This window comes from Leishmania martiniquensis, chromosome 33 (assembly GCF_017916325.1).
Source record: "Leishmania martiniquensis isolate LSCM1 chromosome 33, whole genome shotgun sequence".
Classification (NCBI taxonomy): domain Eukaryota; phylum Euglenozoa; class Kinetoplastea; order Trypanosomatida; family Trypanosomatidae; genus Leishmania; species Leishmania martiniquensis.
The window spans coordinates 411,792-435,561 of NC_090168.1; the positions used below are offsets into that span (position 1 = coordinate 411,792).

The following is a 23,770-nucleotide window of genomic DNA, read 5'->3' on the forward strand; positions in this document are numbered from 1 at the left end:
CCTAATGATAGACTGGCTGCCCTTTGCACCAGCCATTGCAGTGTTGATAGTGCCCGTTTTTTTTTTTTATTCGTAGCGGGACTGCTCGATCCGCCTGCTCGTCACTGTGTTTCCCTATCCCCTCTCTATAGCTGCATCTCTTTTTCTTCCCCCTCTCTGAGGCACACTTGATGTAACACACGACCACGCCAGGTATGGCTCGCCTCACCTCTGTAGGGGCGCTCTTCCGTTCCATTGTCTAGTTGCCTGCTCACGTGCCCTTCTTGAACGGATATGCAAGGAAAGTGTCGCGAGGAGGTGGGACCACACCCTCAGGCACACACAGAGAGCTGCCAAAGTCGGCGCACTAACCGCTGTTCGGCGACTTGTGGGCAGGTGGGCGGTGGGGTCAAGAAGGAAGTGAACTCAGGTTTGTGAGGTGCCCCAGAGGGCTTTCACCACCCCCTCCCCCTAACAGCCTGCCTCGATGGCGGGCATGCGTGAGTCGCCGTGGAGACGCTGACAGTGGCGAGAACGCTGCCGGCCGCACCGCCGCAAGAATGACACTTTCCTCTCGTGGTTATCGCCCCTCTTCTCGATCCGTCTTTTTTTTTCGTGCATGCCGTGGACATAAAAACGCACGCGCACGCGTGCGGCTTGGTGGTGCTGCCTGCGCGGCTCACTGAACTGTGGTCCGATCATCCGCGCCTCTTTTGCCTCAGTTCACGTTCTCTCTTTGGAAATGACCAACACACCCCGTAGCGCCCGAACGCCTTCTCCGCCGGCTACCCCTTCTTCGTGTTTCGAGAGCCTGTTATACTCGCGCCGTGGCTCCGACAAGAAAAATGGCACACGCTCTGTCGCACGCCGCACTCAGGAGCTTGGAGCCCAGCTATGCGGCCGACTGTCCCAGATCGCGCTAGAGGTGAGCTCTACGGCACTCGACAGCACCGCTACCGCTGCTGCTGACCTTGCCAGTGCTACGCGCGCCTCCAGCTCGCCCTTGGTATCTCCATCCTTTGCTGCTGCTTCTGCGCCGCTGTCCTTCATGGCGGATGTGCACCGTGACCTTTCCGCGCACTACGGCTCCCATGCGGTCCGGCGCGGCCTCGCCAAGCCGCTGGGTCCGTGCGTGCACCCCATCGTCCGAAAAGGAAAGTTTGCCGCACGACGCGCAGGCGTGCATAGCCCCCGGTACATGCGGGTGTGGATAATGAGATTGGTGCGTCGATGCTGGTGCTCTCGATGCGGTGTGCGGCTCACGCGCGGCGGCACACAAATGCTTGACAAGCTCAACTCATGCCGAACGGCACTTGCCACCATCAAGGAATGCCGTGTGCGAGGCCAGCGCCAGCCCTGCCGCTGGCCCACCAAGCGCAGCCGATTCATGTGGTGCTGTCTTCGCTGTCTCGACGCCGCCAAGCGCGCTGCGAAGAGAAACGCAGGCCTCTTAGGAATGGCCGCTGTCAGGCAGCAACCGCAACGAGGACGTGCGGCCACGAGCCATCCGGGGGACGCCTCACACCCTGCAAAGCACGTGACACGGAAAGCACCTGCGGAAAACCTTGAAAGAACTTTAAGAGCAGTGCTAGCCGAAGCACAAGTGCCGCGCCGAAACCGTCGCTGCCGCAGGCGGAGTCAACGTCGCCGTCGCGGTAGCAAGGAAGAGACCAGAGCGGGGTCGAAGGTAACCCTTCACGCTTGCTCTGGGAGTCCTACAGCGATGCTTCAAAAGAGCGCCTCGGCATCTCAAGTGACGCAAAGGCTCGCGATATCGCTGATGCGCAAGGCAGCAGCGTCGACTGGCGTCGGTGGTTCGGGTAACTCGACCAAGGTGTCGCTGGTTTCGGTGCCGCATACAGCCCGCGCGGCCCAGAAGAGCTTGCAGGGCTTGGTGCCCAGTGGCCCGCTGAGGAAAGTAGCGCCACGGGCCTCTGCCACAGCTCCGCCTCCGCCTACCTTAGGGAAGTCATCGGCTGCTGCCCTTACTACTTGTAAAAGCAGCGCGACAGCCCCCGCGACCGCAGCGGCTACTTCATCCGTGTCGCGATTTCCGCCGCCTTTGCCGTCTCTGCCCAAGAGCAACGCCGGCGCGCCCGCACCAACCACTGATCGGCGCGTGTACATGGTGCTCGATGAGACTATGGAGACCATCCACACAACTGGAAACAGCAATGCCAAGGAATCGCGCCCAACGGTCACCGTTTCGGGTATGGGGTCATCCTCAGCTGACTCGCTGCCGCCCTCGGCGCTACCTGGCCTGGCGATACCCCCAATGGCTGCAACCGCCATCGCATCTTGTCTACGTACAAGAAATGCTGAAAAAAAGGCCACTAGTCCCCCCGCAAAGACGTCAACGGTGACGAAGAAGCCTGTTGCAGCGAAAAAAAAATTCATGGACACCATAAACCAGCTTGGATTTTGACGAGGTGAGGCGCAGGCGGCAAAGTTCATAGCGCAGGTGCTTCTCGGGTTTTTTTTCGAGTGCACCGGAAGGACTGGCACCCACCGCCACGGGTGGCTCTCTCGGTCCCTAGACAGTGCTCTCACCACACACAAAATTGCTAGAGGCCATTTTTCTTATCTTGCTGCCTTTTCTGCAGACCGCATCTTTACCCAAGACGTCATTCGCAGACCGCAACTGCTCCTTACAGGTTTTCCTTCCCCTCCCTCTCTCCGCTCCCTCTCGCCCCGGATGGCGTTCGGGGCAGAGAGGGGTGGAGGGCGGGAGCGCGCGGCACACACCCCTCTTCGTGTGCGAGCACCAGGCAGCCCACCCTTCGCCTCCGTTCCTTCATCCCGCAGCGCCCTTTCAGTCCCATGCGGAGCGCCCTCTGGTGGCGATAGGACGACGCACCTGCGGCAGCGGCCGCGCTATCGCCATTCGTATGATGGGCCGCGTGCCAGCGCGACTCGAGCGTACCCCACGCGGCCCTCTCCCTCTGCCTGCCGGTGTGGGGAGCCTTGGGGCGACCGCCCTAGGTGTGCGCGCTCAGACGGGTAGCGTACGGGGCAGGGGGGCGGCGCTCGCGATGGCCGAGTGCGGCGCTGTGCTGTAGCGTGTGTGTGTGTGTGTTTGCACACGGCCGCCCCGCACCAGGCAGCCGCGTCTGTGGCAGGGCCGGTGATGCGGGTGAGGGCTGAAGTCATGTGCGGTATTGGGGGGGCTGCACGTTTGAGAAGTGGTCTCGTTCGATCTCTATATGCGTGCGTCCTTGAATCTGCTGAGGGGCAGGAAGGAGAGCTCCGGGTGGAGGGGGGATGCATCGCTGCACTTCTTCATGTGTGCGGCCATCTGGTGTTCAGTTTTGCGATTCCTCGCCCTTTCCTTAACTTCCTCTGCTCCCTGCGTTCGATGTTGAACGCCGAGCGACCGGTGAACACCGACAACACGTAAGAAAACGTCGCGAACGAATCTGAGAGGGATAGAGGGAGAAAGGCGTCTCAGTAATAAGATGCATACACTCGGACCGAGGGTGGGGGCTGCATCGTCGTGTAGCCGAGACGCCCCCCCTGTCTACCTCTGTTGGCGCCCATGCTTTGAGGTTTCGCTTGGCGTTGCATTCGTTGCGCCCTTCCCACTCTGTTTCCTATGTCTGGCCCGTATGTGCGGATGAGCGCCGCGTGCTTGGCTGTCTCTTTTGATGTACTATGCACGTTGAATTTATCGTCTGCTCTCACGATTGCCTCCGCACTCGCTGCTCTTGAGCGCACTCATTGCCGATGTGTGTACACGCTGAGAACGTGTAACGCGGCGTGGACACGACTGCTTCATTTTCACCAGCTCAGCCTATCGGCACCCATACGCTCTTTTCACGCCTTCGGCAGGATTTCAGGGGGTGGCTAGCAGACATCACAGTGGAACGCGCGCCGACTGAAGTCTTACCCTGGAAGGCCGCATAGCTCACTTCTTTTCCCTCTGTCGCTCGCCTCGCTAAGGGGTTGGCGCTGTGTCATTTCTTTTTGCTGTGTGTGTGCGTGTCGCGTGACCTCTTCTCCTTTTCCACCGTATTTTCTGTGCCCACATCTTATCTCTTTGCCAGACTCCTCTTTCTGGCTTTCTGTGACGCCAGCAGCGCTCGAGAGCCGGACAAGGCGGACGAGAATGCCTGTTGCAGTGTCTATGCACGTGTGCTCGGCGTGGCCGATGAGCATCGACCTGGCCGCCTTCCGCTTTTTTTTGGCGGGCTACTCCGCTGAGGAGGCGGTAGAGCAGCTCATGTTGCTGCAGAGTACGAGGCCAGCGGCTTCACTGCGTCGGCACACGCCCTCGGCGTCGTCGTCGTCGTCGACCTCGTCGTCAAGATCGTCCAGCTCGTGCCGAGACTTGCACGCCGGCTCGGCATCGTCGTCGCGGTCCGTCTTTCGCTCCGCGGTGCATCATCGCCATCGCAGGCAACAGCGGGCGTTTCAGGAACTTCAGCACTTGCCGTCCGCGTTGCAAGATGCGCAGCAGCAAACTGAGGATAGACGCTTGGAGGCCGAGGATGAGTATCCACAGGAGATCGGCACCGCGACTACTGCTACAGTGCCAGCCGCAGCTTTTTCCCGCACCAGCTCCAGGGGCCGCATCACGACCGGCGCACCCATGCCGCTTAACACCACCAAGGTGCCAAGCGTCGTCAGCGTGGTGGACAGTAGCCGCACTAACGCGGCTGCATCGAGAACGACGGCTGTCGGCTTGTCGACTGCCCTCGCGGCTTCTCACCAAACCCAAGACACGCACTCGCAACGTTATCGCCATCGTCACCAGCATCGGCGCACATCCATGGGTGGGCTAGAGCAAAAAATGCTGCACCAATCCGCGTCGCACTCGTCTCGTTCGCGCACAGCCGCGACGTCGTCAATAACACCCATGCGCACCTCGCTGGCGCCGCTGTCGACGCTAGCCAACGAGTGCAGTGAGTCGACGCCGTTCTCTGGTGGCCCCAGCAGTTTGAGGCGCTTCACGGATGACTTTACCACCTCTGCCACGGGGGCTGCTGACAGCGATAAAGATGGTGGCAGTGGAGCGCGGCCAGGGGAGACGTGCGACCACCATTTTCACCATGTCAACTTCGGTGGTGAAAAAAGATCCTCGCCCTTGCAGCACCATCGCGGAAAGCGTCGCAAGGATCGCGGAGAGCGACAGTGCTTCTTCTTGGACGAGGGCTACATAAAGTTCCAACGGCAGCTAGAAAAAGTAGGGGAGACCGGCGGCGCTGGCGTCGGCGCCTCTTCGCTGCAGAGCCGCTACCTCTTCGAGGAGGTGACGGAGCAGTATCAAATGTTTCGAGAGCTGTCGCGCGAGGAGCAACTCGGCTCTCCGTACGCGTTTCTCTCGAACTACTATATACCGATACCTGTGGCCACTCGTCTGCAGCTGCTGCAGATGTACTACGAGACAGACGCGGGTGTCTTTCGGTGGGCCTTCGGTGACAAGCTTAGTCGCTTCGACCTCCCATCGGCGCTGAGCGCCGCACGCGAAGAGAACCCGGCGGGAACACTGTCGGCGGGCTTAGCGGGTGTAGCTGGACTCGGCAGCGGCTGCGGTAGCAGCAGCGGCGCAGCGGACGGGGGTGGCAGCGCCGCGTCTTTTTGGACCAGCCGGTGGAAAAGCTCTCCTGGCAAACTCGCAACGATGGGCGCGGCAACGGTGACGCGGCTTCGCGAGCTGCACGTGGGCGCCCTTCGCCGTCAGTGGGAGAATGTCAAGCACGTCTGCGTCACCGTCGCTGCTCTTTATCGCGGCAAAGGTGGCATGTGCGTCCCCCTCGACATGCCGCTCCTGACGACCATCCAGCAGTGCTTCGGGCTCCGCAATGAACAGGCTCTCGATTATGCCACGGCTGCCTTCGGCTTCGAGCACCGTCTCGAGACGCGTCTCTTCGAGCACCTGCACAACTTCAGCGAATATGGTGTAATTTGTTCTATCATTGCCTCTCTGTGGTGCGACTCCTCCGGATATTTCTTGCGCCAAACGTTCTGCGACGGCTGTCGCCGACTCGGCCGCCTGCTCGACGAGTATCGCATTCTGTCGGAGTTGCACTCGATCGTCTTTGGTGAGACGATGCGTCCGCGGTGGCAGGTGCAACTGGACGAGGTGCAGCGCGTCATTACGACATCGTCTCACGTGGACAAAAACGCGATGGCCTCTGCAACGGCCGCGGTGCCTGCGACGAGTCCTGCGACAGCAGGCATTAGCACAGGTGGCGGCGTCGCCACACCCACGACGATGACTTGCGGGGCGCCGCTTCCCTCCTCGGCCAGTCCTGCTGGCGTGGGCAGCGGCTATTTCGGTAGTGCATTTGGTGGTAACGGGCACGCCGGCGGCGCCGCTGGCGTGGCCGCGCCTGAAGCTGGCAACGCGAGCACCTTCACCGGGGCAGGAGGGTCAGCGGTGGGTGGGGCGGCCGGTACGAACAACGTCCACTCGCCGTTCAGCGGCAACGGCCAGTACAGTCGCCCCTTCTTGATGGAGTTCCCATCCCTCATGAAGCACCTTTTCCGAGTCTGCGTCGCACTCAGCTGCAGCGGTGGGGTCAACGATGGTCTTGATATCTTCTTCACGCGTATCTATTCCTATTTGGAGCTGCTCAGCTCTCGAACAGCGCCAGCCATCGTCTCGCGCATGGTGAACGCCGCTGCCGCAGGTTCCTCCGCCATGGCCGGCGCCGCTTCTGCTCTTGGGGTCGTGTCACCTACCAGCGCTGTGCCGGGTCAGTTGGGTGTATCGACGTGCGGTAGCGAGACCACCCCTGGTTTCGCCTCGTCCGCTGCGGCGTCTGGTCGATCGCCGCTACCGCGGTACGGCGACCGCGTGCGCAGCGACGAAGACCTCAGTCACGCCACAGCTGACAGCGGGGCTACGATGGCGCCACCTGCGGCCTCGACATCGATGCCCCCAGGGGCGCCTTCATCGTGGACTACTGTGAAGAGCGGTGGCACAAGCCTCAGCAGGCCGCTTCGCTCAGGCCTCACGCGTATATTGTCTTCTGGTCATCTTTCCCGTCAAGTATCCGGCAGAGGATGTGACCATGCGGACGCGGCATCACTGTCCCTAGGGACAAGCGCCGCTAACACGCTCGCCCCTGCAGGGGGTAGTGGCTGCGTCGATGAGGACTTGACTGGGAGCGCGTCATTCTCGTGTGCGGTATCTACTGTGGTGAACACCTCCTTGTTTCAGCCTGTAAGCGTTCTGCTGCCCCTGACTGCAGCCATCGCCGCCCATAATGGCTCCACAATGGGCAGCTTCGTCTCGTCTCCGCTGCTGACGAGGACAGGAAGTCGCTGTTTTGCCTCAGAGGAGGAGCTTACCAACGGGGACGCGCACGGAGGAGACAGGCATGGCGAGGAGTTCGCCCAACCCGCGGCAGGTGCGGCCCGCGCGTCGGGCTGCTCCTCACCCAATAGTGGCGGTGGCTTCTTTTCCGCGGCGCCGCAGCCCGGGCCTGCCTCGGCAGCTCACGTGCCGTCTCATGTGAGCGACATGGTGCTAAAGGTGATTGACAAGCGATACCTGCGCGAGCTTTGCATGCTGCTAGCAGCCCTGCCCTGTGCGTGGCGCCAGCTGACAGTGCTGACGCGCGACGATCACCTCGCGACCGACAAGGCTGTGAGCGATCTGATGATGGCGCTGAAAGCCATCACGCAGGTGCTCATGGCCTCTGACGACTTTCAATAGGCGTGGACTCTGACTCCTTTGTTTCTGGGCTGCATGCCTACCATGGTGTTTTTTTTTTGCGTGTGTGTGTGTGTGTTGAATATACGCTTACGCTGCGAAAGGGAAAGGTGCAGTAGTGGGAGGAGTGGGGGGGCAGAGGCGCAACGGCACACCTCAGAGGCGAAGGGGTGTGAGATACGTGCACGCACATGGTAAGACACATTCCAAAAGACTTCCGGTGCCCTCTCCGGCTCGAAAAGATGAACAGAACGCGAATAGAACCACCACAACAAAGAAGAAACGGATCGAATGAGAGCGCCCCGAGTAGAGGACGCCCAAAGCGATGTTTGGGGATTTTTTTTTGGTCTCTCGTTTAGCTCCGTAGGACTGCAGGTCCCTTTGAAGAGCGCGATACCGCCGCACCATCCTTCACGCGTGTGACCCCTTTCCCTTCCCCTCCCTTCTCTCTCCTTATTGCAGGCCTGGGCGCCTTCCGGGAAAGGGTCTTTTTTTTATCGAACATTCACCACTCCGTCTCCCTCTCTCTCTCACACAAACTTCTTTGCGGTGCTCTTTAAAGTAAACGAAGGGCCTCCTATCGACGCACTGGTGTAAAGTATGTGAGCAACTCTTTTTTTCGTCTCCGCTTCTTTTTCCTTGCAGCTGCACTGGCAAGCTACTCTGTCTCCTCTCACATCACAAGAAGAGGGGACACACGCATACGGGCTTGCATACGAGCATACATCCGCACCACTTCGCTTCCTTTTTCTTGTTGCTTTCGTATTGTTGGCGTGCGCATTTCTTACAGATAGCCCCGGCCCCCTCTCCCACTCTCCGCACCGTGCAACTGCCAGTGAGGGCTGGCGCGCACAGCGTACCGCGCCAATGGAAAAGTGTCGTATGGGGTCTTCTCGCGGCGGAAGAGAACGGTTCGTGGCTGTGCAAAAGGGCGCACGCGCTGGTCGCTCGAAGGATGCACTGCCGCCCAAGTGTATCGGCAGCGATGACCGGCCCTCAAGCGCGTTGGGGACGTCTCCGCCTGCCCCGCAAGGCGGCCACCCCACACCGCCACCCACCTCCCTAGGTGGGGCCACCACTGCTATGTCTGGGAACGCCCCCCGCCACGCCGCGACCTGTGCAGCAAGCATGCATCAATGGATCTTGGCCGTGAAACCGCCACCTCCGCCGACCGAAGCCGTCGCAACTCCGTCTGTTTCAAGCGCAGCGGTAGAGAAGGGGATGCGCAGCGGATGCTCGACCAGCGTGGGAACCAGTGGTAGTAGCCGGTACAGCTCCGCATCCGCGGTGGCGCAGCTCCCGCTGGAGGAGCGAATAGGACTGCTGGAACTGAAGAGCATCATGCGTGTGTTTCAGGTGCCACAGGACGGGGCGGCGGGTCAATCGATGGAATCGCCTGTGAGTGAACGCCCACATGGCGAAATCGCTGATCATATTATGGGGCCGCAGGCTCTGGATATGCTCCGTTCGATAGATGAGCTATCCGCCATCGTCGCTGTCCTCCCACGAAGCCAACATGCAGCGCATCCACCTGACCAGCAAGGCGCACGCGACGCGGCCGGGACGCTTCTCTCTGCAGCATGTCAGCGACAGAAGCACTCGTCTGCCCCTGCCTCCTCGCTCTCTGAGCCGAGTCTTCTTTTGCGGAACTTGTCTCAGGACGAATTTATACAAGCCATCCGGTGCGCGGTACCGTCTGCTGCCCTGCCCGAGATCCAGGCCCTGCTCACCAAGGCCATCTCCGAGACGCAGGACACCGTCTCTTGGAATGATCTGGCCACGTTTCTGGCCACCCGCTCACGACAGAAAGCTGACCTCGCCCTTGAGAATCAGCGCTTCGTCGTCGGCGGCCCCCCATGTGGGATGGACTTCGATGACCAGCACAGCAGCCCAATCACCTGCGTCGCGGTGGAGCCGGGACGCCGACTCCTCGTGACGGGCTGCAGCGAAGGCTGTGTGCGGGCCTGGAGCGGCGGCAGTGACCTTGCCTACCGAGGTCTACTGTTGCAGGTGGACAAGTGGATTGTCGGGCTGCATTGGGGGTGCAAGCAGCGGGTTCTCTACGTGGTTACGATGGACCGCTGGGTTTATGTCCTCGATGGCACCTCGTACGAGGTCCTGCGCGCCTACCACGGCCGTGGCATCACTGAGTCCTCGGCCAGTATGACATACGCGAGCGAAACGATAGGCACAGTGCACGTCGGCGGGGTGGCGCTGACTAAACGCACCATATCCAGCGCTCGCAGCTATGGCGCCCCCCGCTTCAGTCCGAAGGACATCAGGCCCCTTGATGCGTCGCCGCCACCGCGGCCCCCTGCTAACCGTGCCGCCTCGCGGGAATCGAAAGGAGAGCGGATGCGACGTAAGCTCCTTTCTGCCATGCATTCATGCCGTATCGTGCAGCCGGCAAGCAACGACACCGCTATTGCAGAGCACTCGCGCCGCAGGGGGCCGGCACAGACCGACTGCACCTGCAGGAGAGGAGATGCCAGCGCGCCATCAGAATCTCTGGGGCTTACGGCGATGTCATCCCCTTCGTCGACAACTACCCTGGCGACTACTTATTTGCTCACGACCGCAAATGTCGCTGAGGTGCTGCACCAGGATAACACCCCACTCACCGGGGCTGGTAGAGGCCCGTACGTTCGCCAACAAGTGAACGAGGGCGTTCTCACTGCCCTCGTGGACCCAGTGACGGCGACGGCGTTTCAGGAATCGGCCTTTCAAGAGGACGTGCTGCTACTCGGCACGAGCGCTGGTGACGTCTTTCTCTTCCAGCTCGCTCAGCATCACCACCTCGATACGAAGCTGGTGCTGGTCGCGCGGCACGTCTTCCACCAGCTGCATCACGGCCGAGTCACAAAGCTAGACCTGCTGCTGTCGCTGCACGCCCTAGTGAGCTCTGGCGACGACGGACACGTTCGTGTCACGTCGCTCGTGACGGGGCAGCCACTGCGGTCCTTTCACGCAGCGGACTTACCTGAGCAGCATGTGAGCGTAACGGACTTTGACCTGCACCCGCACTTGAAGATGCTGCTGACTGTTGGCCCAGAGCGGCATGCGCTGGTGTGGGAGTGGACTCAGCCCTCTCCCATCGCTCTGCTTGGCCCCGCTAATAGCCCCTGCTGCGGTGGTGCTTTTGTAGGTGATCGGGTGCTCACGCTCAGCCGCGACGGTGTACTTCACGTCTACGACTGCAAAGGGTTTCACCTTCAGCAAGAGCTCTCTTTGGCCTCGGCAAGCTCATTCGACCGCTGTGGCAGTGGCGTTGGCGCCACCCGCTCTGCCATCTCGAAGATTTACGTGGACGAGGGACCGCAGCGGGTGGTGTGCTTTGGGCATTTTCCCGTTCCCTTGCGCGTAAAGTGGCAGATTTCCACAGCCTACCCGGAGCGCTACCGAGGGCACTACGTGCCGATCCTCAGAACGCTGTCTTCGCGCGCCTTTAGGCAGGTGGTCACGGTGGGAACGGATGGCATTGTCATGACGTGGACGCCGCGGACGGGGGCCAACGAGTTTTCCTTCCTTCTCTCGAACTTTTCGAACGCGACATCAGCGACCCCCCCTCTTCGACCGACGGCTGCCTCCATGGACGTACTGCAGCGCTGCCTACTCACGGGCTTTGCAAATGGTATCATGGTTGTGTGGAACATCTTGAATGGCCAAGCCAAGCGCGTCTTGACCGCGGCTTTGGGGGGGACGGCAAGGAAGACAGCGAGGCCCACCTCTGGCCGCAGTAGCTCTGCCGCCGCATCCTCTGCGGATCGAATGTCGACGACTACCGCAGCGGCGACGACGTCATCGTCGAGGCGTGATGTCACCGCAGTCGGCTCCTTTCTGCGCCACCGCTCTGTTTCTTACATCTTCGCCATCGGCTCGCACCTTTACGTGGACACGGCAGCGGAGAGCGCTGGCGCCACCGCGTTGAGCAGCGGTCTCCAACTCGGCGAGTTCTCGACCACTCCGGCGTCATCGTGGACGTTGCCGAGTGCGCTTGGTGAAGTCACAAAGCTGCTGCAGCTAGGTTCGCAACTTATAGGGTGCGCGACGGCCTCTGGAGCAGTGCTCCTGTACAATGTCCTCTTCGATCGACAGGAAAGCGCGCCACTGTGGGTGTGCGAGTCTCATCTATCCCCGGCGTGGGCCACCGGCGACTCTTTCTCCTCTAGATTAACTTCGGTCGCCATGGGCGATGCCGCCGGCTTCGGATGTACGAGCACGCTGCCGTGGCGCAGCGGTGCCGTCTCGCCGGCGGGCGCGCCGCGTCAGCGCCGCGTCTCTGGTGGCACAGCGCTCTTCCTCGAATCCCTTCTGAACAGAGCCGACGCTGAGCCGGCGGCGGCGGTGGCGGCGACGACGGGCGCTGTTGTCTCGCGAGTCAGCCTCATGATGACGCTGTCGGCAGTCCACCCGCGGCTGCTGATCGTGGGGCAGGAGGACGGCACAGTCTCTCTCTGGCATACACTGCGTCGAGTTTGCCTTGGAGCCGTGAGTTTGACTAGTGCTGCTGGGGTCGAAGATTCGAAGGCGGGTGAGGGCGCCGAGCGCGGTGGCACCACTGGTGGATGGACGATGGTGGCCGTGGATATCGACGAAACAGAGGGGCGCGTGCTCGTGTTCGGCGACGGCGAGGGTAACGTGCACGTGTGCCGTGTGAAGTGGAAGGTGCTGACAGACTTGCAGGAGCAGGCGGCTGCTCTCGCGATGCCTAATCTTGCTTTATACTGCCGGATGTCGGCGCCCGCGCAGGAACACCACCCCACCGTGGAAGCGTCAGCGGCCAGCTCACCGGAGGATGCGACGGCTGCTGAGCGGTCGCTGCCGGTGCTGCAGCAACTGGAGCGCGTGCACGTGTTTGCAAGCGGGCTCGTGCTCGCTGGCATCCGTGTCATCCACGCAGGCAAGGTGAGCTCAACCGTGGGTGACGCCGCACCGCTGAGTAACGCAAGCGCGGGCGCCAAAGATGTTCTTCCGTCATCGGAGGCTGGCGAGGGCTTCCCCGAGCTCAGTGTTTCGCTGGAGACGCACACAGATGCTGACAGACCTCATTTGGTCATCTTGTGCACCGGGGTCGATCGTTATGTGCGTCTCTTCACGCTGGCTGGGGTCCCGATTGGAGAACTCGGAATGGACGAGTGGGACACCACTCGGCCCTCGACCTTCCGCTTCCTGGGCAAGCCAACCGTACCACCTGCGCTACCGCTCTCGTGCCCGCTTTGTGGCAACGTTGATTGGCAGCACGAAGCTCATGATGCAATTAAGAAGAGCGACTGCTACCATGATTACTTGGCAGACCTGTACGAGACACACCACACACGACCTGCGGCGCTGGTGGGGCCTCTCAGGAGGCTTGCTAGCAGTGGCAGCATGGCGCTAAGGCGAACGATGGGCAGTTCCACCCATCGCGACACCCTTGGCTCACCCTCACCACTCACGGCTGCCAGGACACCGTCGGCGACCCATACGTCACCTGCCCTTGATGTCGAGGACCCACCGCGCAAGGCTGGCAGCGTTGCCGGATTTAACAGACCTTCGAGCCACGGACACACAAATACCCTCGTTTTTGGAGAGAGCACAAAGCCAGGCACCAGCACTGCCCATGAGCTGCCCTCAAACGACGCTGGCAGATTTCTTCCCTCAGAACTGCGGCCCGACTCACCGAGCCCCATTAAGCGCTGCCTGCGCGCCCGCCTCACGCCAACTTCACGGCACCGCTATGAGACAGGTCAGTGCTTTCGCGGCCTGCTCAAACACTCGCATGCACGCCAGCTCCTGCACTGCCACTGGCAGGGATGCGCACCCCCCTTGTCTTCGGACTCCCAGCCTCTGGTAGCTCTACCTGTGCTGCCCAGCCTTCTGCTCGGTACTTCTTCGACATCTACCGGGGCAACCCCCGCGCCAGCAGGGACCTGGTCGAACGCGCTCCTTGCAGCCAACGATTGCAGCAGTTCCTCTGGGCAAAGCAGAGCTTCAGAGCACTTTCTACGGCCGTTGGGGTGCGCGGCGGTCACCTCTGCCAGCTTCCTAGATGAACGGCATGCGCCTGGCCACGCGCCCATCAGGCAGCACCGGAGCGTCCTTTGTAAAGCGCTTCCCCCAACAGATGTGGAAGGGCCCATGATGCTCCGCCGTTCCAGTACGGCCTCGACCGATGCACCTGGCAGCGCCGTTGGAAGCCCGCGAAATAGAGTGCGGCAGTCGTGTGCGACGGTGGCGGCTCTTCGTTCGTTGACCGCGGTGCCGCACCCCAACTCAGACACGACTGAGGCGCGGCGTCTTGACCTGCCGGCGTCGGAGGGCTCGTCGCTGGTTAGTCGGGCACCGCCTTTGCCCGCTGAGCACGCAAGTGCCGATACGCAAAGCTCGTCGTCCTCGCATGCAGTTTCCGCATCCGCACCGATGCTTAAGACAGTGGCGCCTTTGCCCGCCGGTGCCTTCCAGAATGGATGCGTAGCGGACGTCGAGCAACAGAGATTCATCTCAGCGCTTTCTTTCCTGTCCAACGAGCGAGCGCGCCTCGTCAAGAGCACCTGTACGGCAGCAACGCGGGAGCACCTGGCTGCACTAGCGATCCCAACTATCACCCACTCTGTATCAGCGGGCGGTGCTGGAGACGCTTCCGCGGTGGCCGCCCTGCAGCATTTGTCATCAACTTTGCAGGGGCCAGGGCCGGTGTCGGCGGCCTCTGCCTCCCCCTCCCTGACACCAGCGCTGGATGTGCACAAATACGTTGACTCGATTCTTGAGAAGCGGCGATCGCTTCTCGGGGGCCGTGCGCCTGTGGCGCAGGAGGCGACGAGTTCTTCCAAACGATTTCTTGCCGAGGTAACCTCTCGAATGTACTTGGCTCCAGTGGAGGGGCCGCCAACGCCCTTCTCTGACGTCTCGCGGCCGCACCACTCGGCCACCACGCCACCGTCCAGAATGCGGCAGTGAAATGGAAGTGCCCATGTGCAGTGCGGTGGGATGCAGAAGGTGGCGCCGCCGGTGTCCTCTGGCGCGCTGCGCGGCATGAATGTGCACTGGAAGGCATGTATGCGCGCCTGTGTCCTCAGACGGGCGGGCCCCCCACCCCACCGCGTTCTTTACCGTGCCGCGGCCTACCGTCGCCTTTCCTCTTTGCCCGCTCACATAACGCTTCGGGACCATTTCTCTTTCTTTTGGTGTCGTACTCTGCTGTGAAGTACTCACACACTTACACCTGCACACCGCTCCCTCCCTCCCACCCTACCCAAAGCCGTCCTCTCGTCCCCGCCTGCCCCTGCAGAGAAAGGTAGGAGGGGGCAATGGATACACCTCCTCCAGCTTTTTTCGGCTTCATCTATTTTTTTCTTTGTTTTGGTGCCCCTTCCCCCCCCCCTGCTGTCTCTTGTCACCTCCACTTTCACAACAAGGGGAATAGGAGGGCGGGGTGGGGGAGAGGTAACAGGAACAATCGCCATGATGTACACCCCCCTCTTCAGCCTTCGCGTCTATGCCATGCGCCAACTGGCTCTCGATGCGACTTGGACGGCTGCGCTGCTATTCTTTTTTTGTTTTTTTTTTCATCCCTCTCCCTTCCTGACTTGTACAACTCTCTTTACGTTTCGGTTCGCCTTCTCTTCCGACTCTCTGAACAGTTGTGTGCGCATGCATGTATGCAAAGTGCGCGCGTAAGAGCCCCCCACACACACACATCTCACACTCACCCCTCGCCTTTTTCCTCTTTTTTAAGCCCTTTCATGATGTTTACTTGAGCACTCGCCTCCTCCCTTGCTCCTCTCTCCCCCACCTGTTTCTGCTGATCTCCGTCCCCTCTCATGCGTAGTTCCCTCTCATTCAGCTTCATGGAAGAGAAGGCTTCTGCTTCATATTGGGTGGTGCTCTTTCTCTATGATGCGTCAAGTCGACAAGAAGGCTGGTAGACTCCCTGTTTACAGCAGTCGTCACATGGCACCCTCTGCCTTTCCTCCCCTCACAACGACCCCGCCATTGGGAATGACCGACGCGCCTCACTGTGCTTAAATGCCGCTCCTGTTTGGTTGCTTCTTGACCTGAAACAGCGACCCGGATCGCGGGCGGAACAGAGAGGGGTGGAGGGCGGGAGCGCGCGGCACACACCCCTCTTCGTGTGCGAGCACCAGGCAGCCCACCCTTCGCCTCCGTTCCTTCATCCCGCAGCGCCCTTTCAGCCCCATGCGGAGCGCCCTCTGGTGGCGATAGGACGACGCACCTGCGGCAGCGGCCGCGCTATCGCCATTCGTATGATGGGCCGCGTGCCAGCGCGACTCGAGCGTACCCCACGCGGCCCTCTCCCTCTGCCTGCCGGTGTGGGGAGCCTTGGGGCGACCGCCCTAGGTGTGCGCGCTCAGACGGGTAGCGTACGGGGCAGGGGGGCGGCGCTCGCGATGGCCGAGTGCGGCGCTGTGCTGTAGCGTGTGTGTGTGTGTGTTTGCACACGGCCGCCCCGCACCAGGCAGCCGCGTCTGTGGCAGGGCCGGTGATGGAGGAGGATGTGGGCCGGAAGCAGAGCTGAACTTGTATGCTCCATAGCAGAATAGACACCCTGAGAGGCAAAGGCCCAAGGCAACGCTCTCCGTTTCGTCGGATGGCGTGCGCGTATCGGCGAGGCTGTTGGTTGTTTCTTTTGTATCATCCGCTCAAATTGAAGCGAAACCAAATGTCGGAGACCTCGTCAGCCTTACAGAAAGGTACACAGGAGCAGCAAAAATAGGCAAGACTACTGTTCGCAGCCCAAGTTCTATGCAATACGGCTGCTTGGGGAACAGCCGTTGAGAGGGAGTGGGCGCATAGCGCCACGTTGGCCGGTCTATGCGGGCGCGCCGAATTCGCAGCCCCTAACTTGCGTTCTCTCCCTTTACGACGGCTGTGCTGACGACGCCCCTGTCTCTCACGCAGTCTTTTTTTTTGTCCCCTCTTGGCGCTCGCTCTGCTCCTCTAGCAGCCAGCTATGTGGCACGAACACCCGCAGCTATCACCACAGCAGCAGATGGGGCCTCTCTCTATCCGATTCGCTCTCTCTACTCGCACCCGCTTCGCCCCCCCTCTTGAGCCCTTTTTTTTCTGCAGTCGCCACTGACGGCTTCACGCGCACCCCACCCGCCCGACATTGGACTCTTCCCTCTCGCCTCTTCGGCTTTGGGTCTGCTTCAGATTTTTTGTATGCGCAGCCCAGCGAGCGCTGAAGGCAGGCAGGCTCATCTCCACAACGCACCTTTTTTCCCTTCCTCTAGTTCGACGGCGTAGAGGCGTACGCCCTTCCTCCCTCGAGGTGTCGCGCGCTCCGTGGTCGATTTGTGGAGGCAACCGGAAGGCTCGCACAGGGACCTCTCTGCCGGACCGCGTCGCGTCCTTTCAGCTTCCTTCTCGCTGGTTTCGCCTTCTTCACACCCCCGCCTTTTCTCTTTCCCTTTCACATACTTTTACGCCTGCCGTTCGCACTCGTCGCCCTTCATTCGACTCAAGGTGAAGCCTTTGCCCCCCTCCCCTCCCTCCCTTCCAACTTTTCGCAGCGGCCGCTGTTTTTTTTCCCTGTCGGCGTCGCCGCGGTTGTTCCTTCTTGCTGCACCTCTACTCCACTACTTGAAGTCTTTTTCTCACACTTGGCGTTGGCACTGTTGCGTCTGCCCCTCTCTCGGTATTACTCGATGCTAGTCGGATAGATAAATGGTATGCGCTAGTGCTTCATGGTTCTTTCTCCGATATCGCTCCCTTTCCGTCTCGCGCGCCAGTGCCCTCCCTTTGCAGCCTCCCACACACGTCGCTGACCTCTAGGCGTCAAACTTCAACATCTTCGACATCACTTACCACTGGTCGCCGAACGCGGCCGACTAGTTTTTTCTTTTTTGGGGGGGTGCGCATGTAGCACCTCTTCCCTGCTCATCACCTGTGCTGCCCTCTGCGCAGACACGACGTGCTCGCCCCCTCCGTCACCTCCACCTCTGTGCTCATTTTCTCGAGAGCTGGCCGCGTCGAGTCCGCAAGGAAACGCCCCTGTGGTAGGTAGCGAATCGTGCCTTTTACTTGGCTTGCTTTGCTTCGCGGAAACGGTCAGCGAAAGAGGCAGCGAGGAGAGCGAACGCGCCCACAGCACGATGGCTCACCCCAACCAGCTCTCCCCGATCATCGGCTCCTTTCTGGACACCGATGCGTACAAATTGCACATGCAGCAGGCCGTCTTTCATCAGAGCCCAACTGTGATGGCGGCCTATGAGTTCTGTTGCCGAAACAAGGAGGATCACCTTGGCGTGTACGCGGATTTGGTGCACCGGCACGTCCAGGAGATGGTCAGTGTGCGTATAACGGAAGAGGAGTTGGCGTACTTGTCAACGCTGCCCTACTTCAAGGAGGATTACCTCGAGTACCTGCGCAGCTACCGCTTCAAGCCAGAGCAGGTGCACATTCGCGTCGTGCCGCCCATGCTGGCATGCGAAAAGAACGACTTCGGCGAAGACGGTTCCGACCTGGCGGTGACGGTGGAGGGGCCATGGGTGGAAACGATATTGTGGGAGATACCGCTCCTGGCGATCATAAGCGAGGTCACCCAGCGCCACCGCCACCCTCGCGTGGGTCCGGCGGAGGCCCTGGCTACCCTGCACGAGAAGCTCGATCGTTTCTTCGCAAACCACTCCAAGGCAGAGCTCGAGACCTTCAAGGTAGTTGACTTCGGCACACGCCGGCGGTTCAGCCAGGCGGTGCAGGAGGTGGTCGTGCGAGCGCTGAAAGAGGATGCGCGATTCGGACCGCATCTGACCGGCACGAGTAACTATGACCTGGCGCGGCGCCTCGGCCTGCAGCCTGTGGGTACACAAGCGCACGAGTGGTTTCAGGCCTTTCAGCAGCTTTCTCCAGAGTTGCGCCGCTCCCAGACGATGGCGCTGGACTGTTGGTTGCAGGAGTACCCCGAGTACCTCAGCATTGCGCTTACGGATTGCATTACTATGGACGCCTTTTTGAACGATTTTGACACGCGCCTGGCGAACGCCTATAAAGGTTTGCGGCAGGACTCTGGTGTACCGGAGGAGTGGGCACAGAAGGCCCTGGCGCACTACAAAGCTCTCGGTATCGATCCTCGCACCAAGTCGCTCGTCTTCTCGGATGGCCTCGACCTGGAAAAGGCGGTGGAGCTATACAACTGCGTCAAGCAGGAGGTTAATGTGGTGTGTGGCATCGGCACTCAGCTGACCTGCTCCATCAAAAGCGTTCGCCCGATGAACATGGTCATCAAGATGGTTCGATGCCAGGGCAAGCCGGTAGCGAAGGTGTCCGACAGCCCTGGCAAGAGCATGTGTGACGACCTCGAGTATGTGGAGAAGCTGAAGGGGGTCTTCAAGGCTTGAACGAGCCCCCTTACAGCGTGGCAAGCCATCACCACCTGAGGAACGAACCATCCAGTCGGGAGTGTGAGCGTTAAGGGGCGATGCACAGAGCTGCGTGAGGAAGGGGGAGTGAGAAGGGCCAGGCGAACTGCAAGAGGGCGAAAGAATACTTGCTCGTTCGTCGCAGCGTCGGGGCTGCGGCGCCGCTCTTCATTCTTATGCCGCCCTTCTCCGCACACGCACACACACACACTGTCACTCTCACCCCGACCGAGGGCCTTCTCGCTCCCTCGACGCTCGTCCCATGTGAGGCTCTCTGTACAAGCATGCCGAAGAAGAAAAAGAATTGGCGCGGTAAGCAGTGCGCCCCCCCTCTCCCTTTCTCCCTTTCTTTCTCTCTTGGTGTGGATCGGCCTCTGTTTCACTCCCACCGCTCTCTTGGTTGCATGTAATCATGGCTCGTTTGCTCGTTTTTTTTTCATTTTTTGAAAGGGACTTGGGAGCTAGTTGGCTGGCTGGCTGGTTGGTTGGTGTACGCAGATCATCTGTCAACAATTTTTCGCACTGCTTCCTCCTTAGTGCCCTCCTCTCCTGCTGGCTCCGTTTTGGCCGCCTCACCCCCCGTGATCCCCTTGCCCAACAGCCACCTGTGGCCCCACCTTCCCAATTCGCGCGCTCCTCACTCCCTCTTTATCTCTCTCCCTCAACTTCTTGTCATTGACAAGCTGCGGTCGAATTTTCCCTTTCGGTTGCTGTCGTGCCGACGCGTTTCGACCCGTTGGCGGTAATAAGGACACGCTGTAATGGACGAAAGGAGAACAGGATATGCTATGGCCTTCTCTGTACTCCGAATAAGGCGAGCTGGCGTCCGTACTGGCCTTTGTACGTCGACTGTGACTGTGCGGAGTCGTCCAACACGAGGAGAAGCAAAGAGTTGCGGGAGGAGCTCACGTATATCTTAATTGTCGTGGTGGTGACGTGAACTTGATGTGCGTCACGTTCGATTTGGAGGGCAGATTGGGACTCTCGTTGAAAGTGTGCTCGCGGCACACGATGCAGCTTTCTGCATGCGGCGCTGCTGATGAAGTGCCGATCGTAGGGAGGGTGAAGACGGTCAGGAGATGGCAACAGTGGGAAAGGGCAGGAGCCGATGGGGATAGAGAGGATGGAGAGTCGACTTCATGCCTCCTCGGCACTCTTCCCCTCCCCTCCATGGCCAGGTCGCAGAACAGCTTTTTTAACTCGGTGCGACAGGAGCCTTTTCTCCTCTGCTTAGCGACACAGGTGCAGACACCATGGGGCCTGTAAGTTTGTGTGTGTGTGTGTGCTCGCCTAGGCGGTATCGCCGTGAGAGAACGCCGACGACCACCTAACTCGCACTGCTTCACTTCGTCTGGTTCTCATTCCTCGCAAGGTCGCGGGCTTCGCCCATCTTCGACGACTTGAGTCTCGCCGCTGCCTCTGCGCGCAGTTGTTCGCTCTCCCTCTGCTGTGAGGAAGCTGAAACGGATGAGACGTGCGGTGAATGGCAGGATACGCTCAGGTGATGCCATTGGCTCTCTGAGTGCCTCACTATGCGGCGGGAGAGGAGCTGAAGAACGCCTACGCGAAGGGTGCTGTGACGCCATCTCGCTTCGACGTCACCGTCGTGTCGTCCTCTGCTGTGAAGCTATCTCTGTTGCGGTACTGTGCCCAAAATGGCACCTCGATGCACGCGTGCCTGTGCACGTGTGTCTTTGACACTCACGGTGATGACCACTGCAGCAGCTACAGCAACACCGTTCCGCATGCATCCACCGCCATCTCTTTGGTGTGTTTCCCTGTCCCGTTGTCGCTTCTTTCTCGACTGCCTCGTCCGCCGTTTTGCCTTGCGCTTCCTCCACTGCAGTGCTCAGTAAGAGTGCTGCTCGGCCTCTCCTCTTCCCGCTCTCCTTCTTGTATGGTCATGCCCTCTACGATTTCCTCCTCCTCCCCCCTGTCTGCCTATACGCCGCCTGCGAAGGAGGGCGAAGAAGTGAAGGTTGACGAAGACCGCCGCCGCTGCAGGAGCAGCAGCGCCGCTTTCTGTCAGAACGAGAAACGGTGCAGATACCTCGAAAGCATACTGAGATACCAACGAACATGCGAAAGTGACACTACGAACGATGCGCGTCGCCCTGACGTCTTCGCAGAAGACTGCGTTGTTGCATCAACGTTGACCCGGGTGCTTTCACTTGCTAGTCATTCCTCCAGCCGATGCTGTAGATTTGAGAGTAGGCAGCCCAGTGCAGCACGTCCTTTCCTCTTCCCTCTCACTTTCTCGCTACTGCACCTTTCTGCTCTCCTTTTCCTCGTCTGAACCAATGTGGTGGTGCGCCACGCGCGTATTACCGAACGACGACTCGCTGCGTATATATTACGTATGTGTGTATGCATGTGTGTATGTGTGTGTGTATGCTAGCTGCTCTGCTTACATCGAAGGGGGACGGATCTGCAGCAGGTAGCCGACTCCCCCCTCCCGCTCACATTCCTCTTCGGCAACAGAAGCACTTCTCTCTCAGCGGAAGATGTCACACCGATACGAGGATGCTGTGCTAAAAGGGATGGCGCTGCTGCTACTGAATCTGCCGCCGGCGCTCTGCAGCTCTGCCCAGCCGCTGCAGAAGTTGTTTGACACGCATTACCCCAACTGCGGCATTGCGCACATCCTGATGAACACGCCGCCAATTCAAAGTACGTCTGGTGAGAACGTGATGGAGTGCGGGGCGGTTTTCTTTTCGTCACCAAAAGAGCTGTGGGCCATTCTGGATCGAGTGCGTGTGTTACTGCGCACGGAGGACGGCAGGCTGGAGTTGCGGCGCGGCTACTTGACTCTGGGTGTGTATGAGGTGTTGGTAGAAGGGGTGGTGACGTGGGGCGAGGAGGGGCGAGAGCGCATCACTTCTGACCCGACTGCTGTAGCCCCGCTACCCGCGCCAACTGCGGCATCGGGTGCCCACGACACCAAAATCTTTGCCTTGTCGCGGAAGGCGCCGCCCGCTGCGCCGGAGTCGGCCTCCTTTTCGGCCACTGCTGCCGGGACATCGTCGGGCGCTGCGCCTGCTCTGCGAAAGGAAGAGGCGAGCTCAAGTCAAGTAGAGGCGCTGTGTGGGGCAGAGAAGTGCGGGGAGGCGTGCCAGACGGTTGTTGTGACGCTCCTCTTCAGGGAAATATACAATCGCCATCGCTACACCAGAGCGGACGGAAAGCGCGACAGGCAAGATTGTGCTGCGACCAGTTTTCCTCTGTCACCGTTCATGGTGTACCAGATGCTGGTAGGGGAATGCGCACCACGCAAAATTGTCGTGATGGAGTGCCGTCAACCGGGTGCGAATCGAGAGTGGCGGGTGCTGGTCGAGCTGGAGAATGCCGATGTGGCGGGTCATGTGATTCGCGTCTTCACGCGGCGTGCTGTGGAGTATGTGAGTGAGCTGCCCACGAACAGCACAAAGCCGCAGAGTCGCCAACTACCTCAGAAAGGGGTGCTGTCGATCTGTGCGGAGGTGCGCTACATTGTAAACGGCTCCTACAGCGTACGCAAGGGTCAGAGTCGTTTTCTCCCGAACGGTGACCGAAACTATCATCGCACGGTGGCGGTGCGTCCCTTCTGCAGCGCTGAACTGGACCTGACAAATCCAAAGAACCTCGCGAAGCTGCAGGTGAAAGCCCCGCGCGACTGGAAGCACGACCCCCACATGATGCGGCCTACCTCTATGCGTGCGCAAGAATCACAGGTTAGAGTCGAGTTCTTAAAGGAGGGACAACTAAGCGAGTCGACCTCGGCTGCGGTGCAGCACAAGCGTTGTCGCTCACCGTCCCCAGGCGAAAGTGAGGGGCGGCAGAGACGGTCGCCGTCACGCTCGCGGAGTCGGTCCACCCGCGCTTCCTTTTCACGCTCCGCCTCTGTGTCTTCGTCGCCATCGTCACGGGATCGCTACCGTCCTCGTCGTCGTCATGGCCGACGTCGCAGCGATGAACGCTGGCGCACCGCCCGGGAGACGACGCCGAGAGGGCACCCAAAGACTGTTGAGACAGCCACCACAAAAGCGGCTGCTGCCCCCGAAGCCCTTTCGCGTGTCGAGGACCGCCCAATCGCTGCGGTGGGGTATGCGCAGACCCCGTCCCAGCTGCTGGCCCATCAAACGATGGAGGCGATATGCCAGTCTGCACGAGTAGCGCCTGTGCAACCGGCCGTGACCTACGACAGCCACGGCCCATTGCCGGTGGGGTGGCGCCCCATCTTCTCTCACGAGTACCAGCAAACGTATTATGCCTACCGGGATCCGAACACCGGTGTCGAGATGACCACGTGGGAACGACCTGCTACGTAGGGTTGTGTAAGGGAGAGACGGGAGGGGGCGGAGGAATCGCTTGCCCGTCTGTGTGCTACTTCAGCCGCCTGAGCCTCATCTGGGCCACAGTACAGTGCACCCGATGTGGGTGATGCGTATGAATGCATAGCATGGATGAGTGCGTCATGATGCGAGGGACGCGCTTGCAAGTGCACTCGCATCCTGTCTCACAAGTAGCCTTTTCCCATGCTCTCCCAGCACAAACGTCCGGGAGCAGAGTGGAGCTGCAGATTGAGGGGCGGCGCGGTGGGGTTAAAGGAAACCGAAGCGTGTGTGGTACGGATGAGGAGCTCACTTGGTGGTGTGTCTCGGCCGTGCGTGTCTGCTGAGGTGTTCATGTGGCACAACGAAGTATGCGACAGCGCGGGCGCTGTCATCGCTGTACGGTGTGTGCCAAAGCGGTATTCCTAATTGCCGTATTTTCTGATGGGCCTGCTGTGGGC

General features: G+C 60.3%; 5 protein-coding genes across 5 annotated transcripts; all 5 read left to right on the plus strand.

Moving 5' to 3' along the window:
• Positions 1-721: 721 nt before the first annotated feature.
• Positions 722-2,404, plus strand: LSCM1_02582 (uncharacterized protein; the record flags this gene model as incomplete). Its single annotated transcript, XM_067320163.1, has 1 exon — positions 722-2,404. One exon carries the CDS (start codon positions 722-724, stop codon positions 2,402-2,404), a length of 1,683 nt encoding a protein of 560 aa, XP_067175538.1.
• Positions 2,405-4,084: 1,680 nt separating this feature from the next.
• Positions 4,085-7,642, plus strand: LSCM1_02583 (uncharacterized protein; the record flags this gene model as incomplete). The annotated part of the gene is made up of 1 exon (XM_067320164.1): positions 4,085-7,642. One exon carries the CDS (start codon positions 4,085-4,087, stop codon positions 7,640-7,642), a length of 3,558 nt encoding a protein of 1,185 aa, XP_067175539.1.
• Positions 7,643-8,506: 864 nt separating this feature from the next.
• On the plus strand, positions 8,507-14,575 carry LSCM1_02584 (uncharacterized protein; the record flags this gene model as incomplete). Its single annotated transcript, XM_067320165.1, has 1 exon — positions 8,507-14,575. One exon carries the CDS (start codon positions 8,507-8,509, stop codon positions 14,573-14,575), a length of 6,069 nt encoding a protein of 2,022 aa, XP_067175540.1.
• Positions 14,576-17,733: 3,158 nt separating this feature from the next.
• LSCM1_02585 (uncharacterized protein) lies at positions 17,734-18,978 on the plus strand (the record flags this gene model as incomplete). The annotated part of the gene is made up of 1 exon (XM_067320166.1): positions 17,734-18,978. One exon carries the CDS (start codon positions 17,734-17,736, stop codon positions 18,976-18,978), a length of 1,245 nt encoding a protein of 414 aa, XP_067175541.1.
• Positions 18,979-21,503: 2,525 nt separating this feature from the next.
• On the plus strand, positions 21,504-23,306 carry LSCM1_02586 (uncharacterized protein; the record flags this gene model as incomplete). Its single annotated transcript, XM_067320167.1, has 1 exon — positions 21,504-23,306. One exon carries the CDS (start codon positions 21,504-21,506, stop codon positions 23,304-23,306), a length of 1,803 nt encoding a protein of 600 aa, XP_067175542.1.
• Positions 23,307-23,770: the final 464 nt, after the last annotated feature.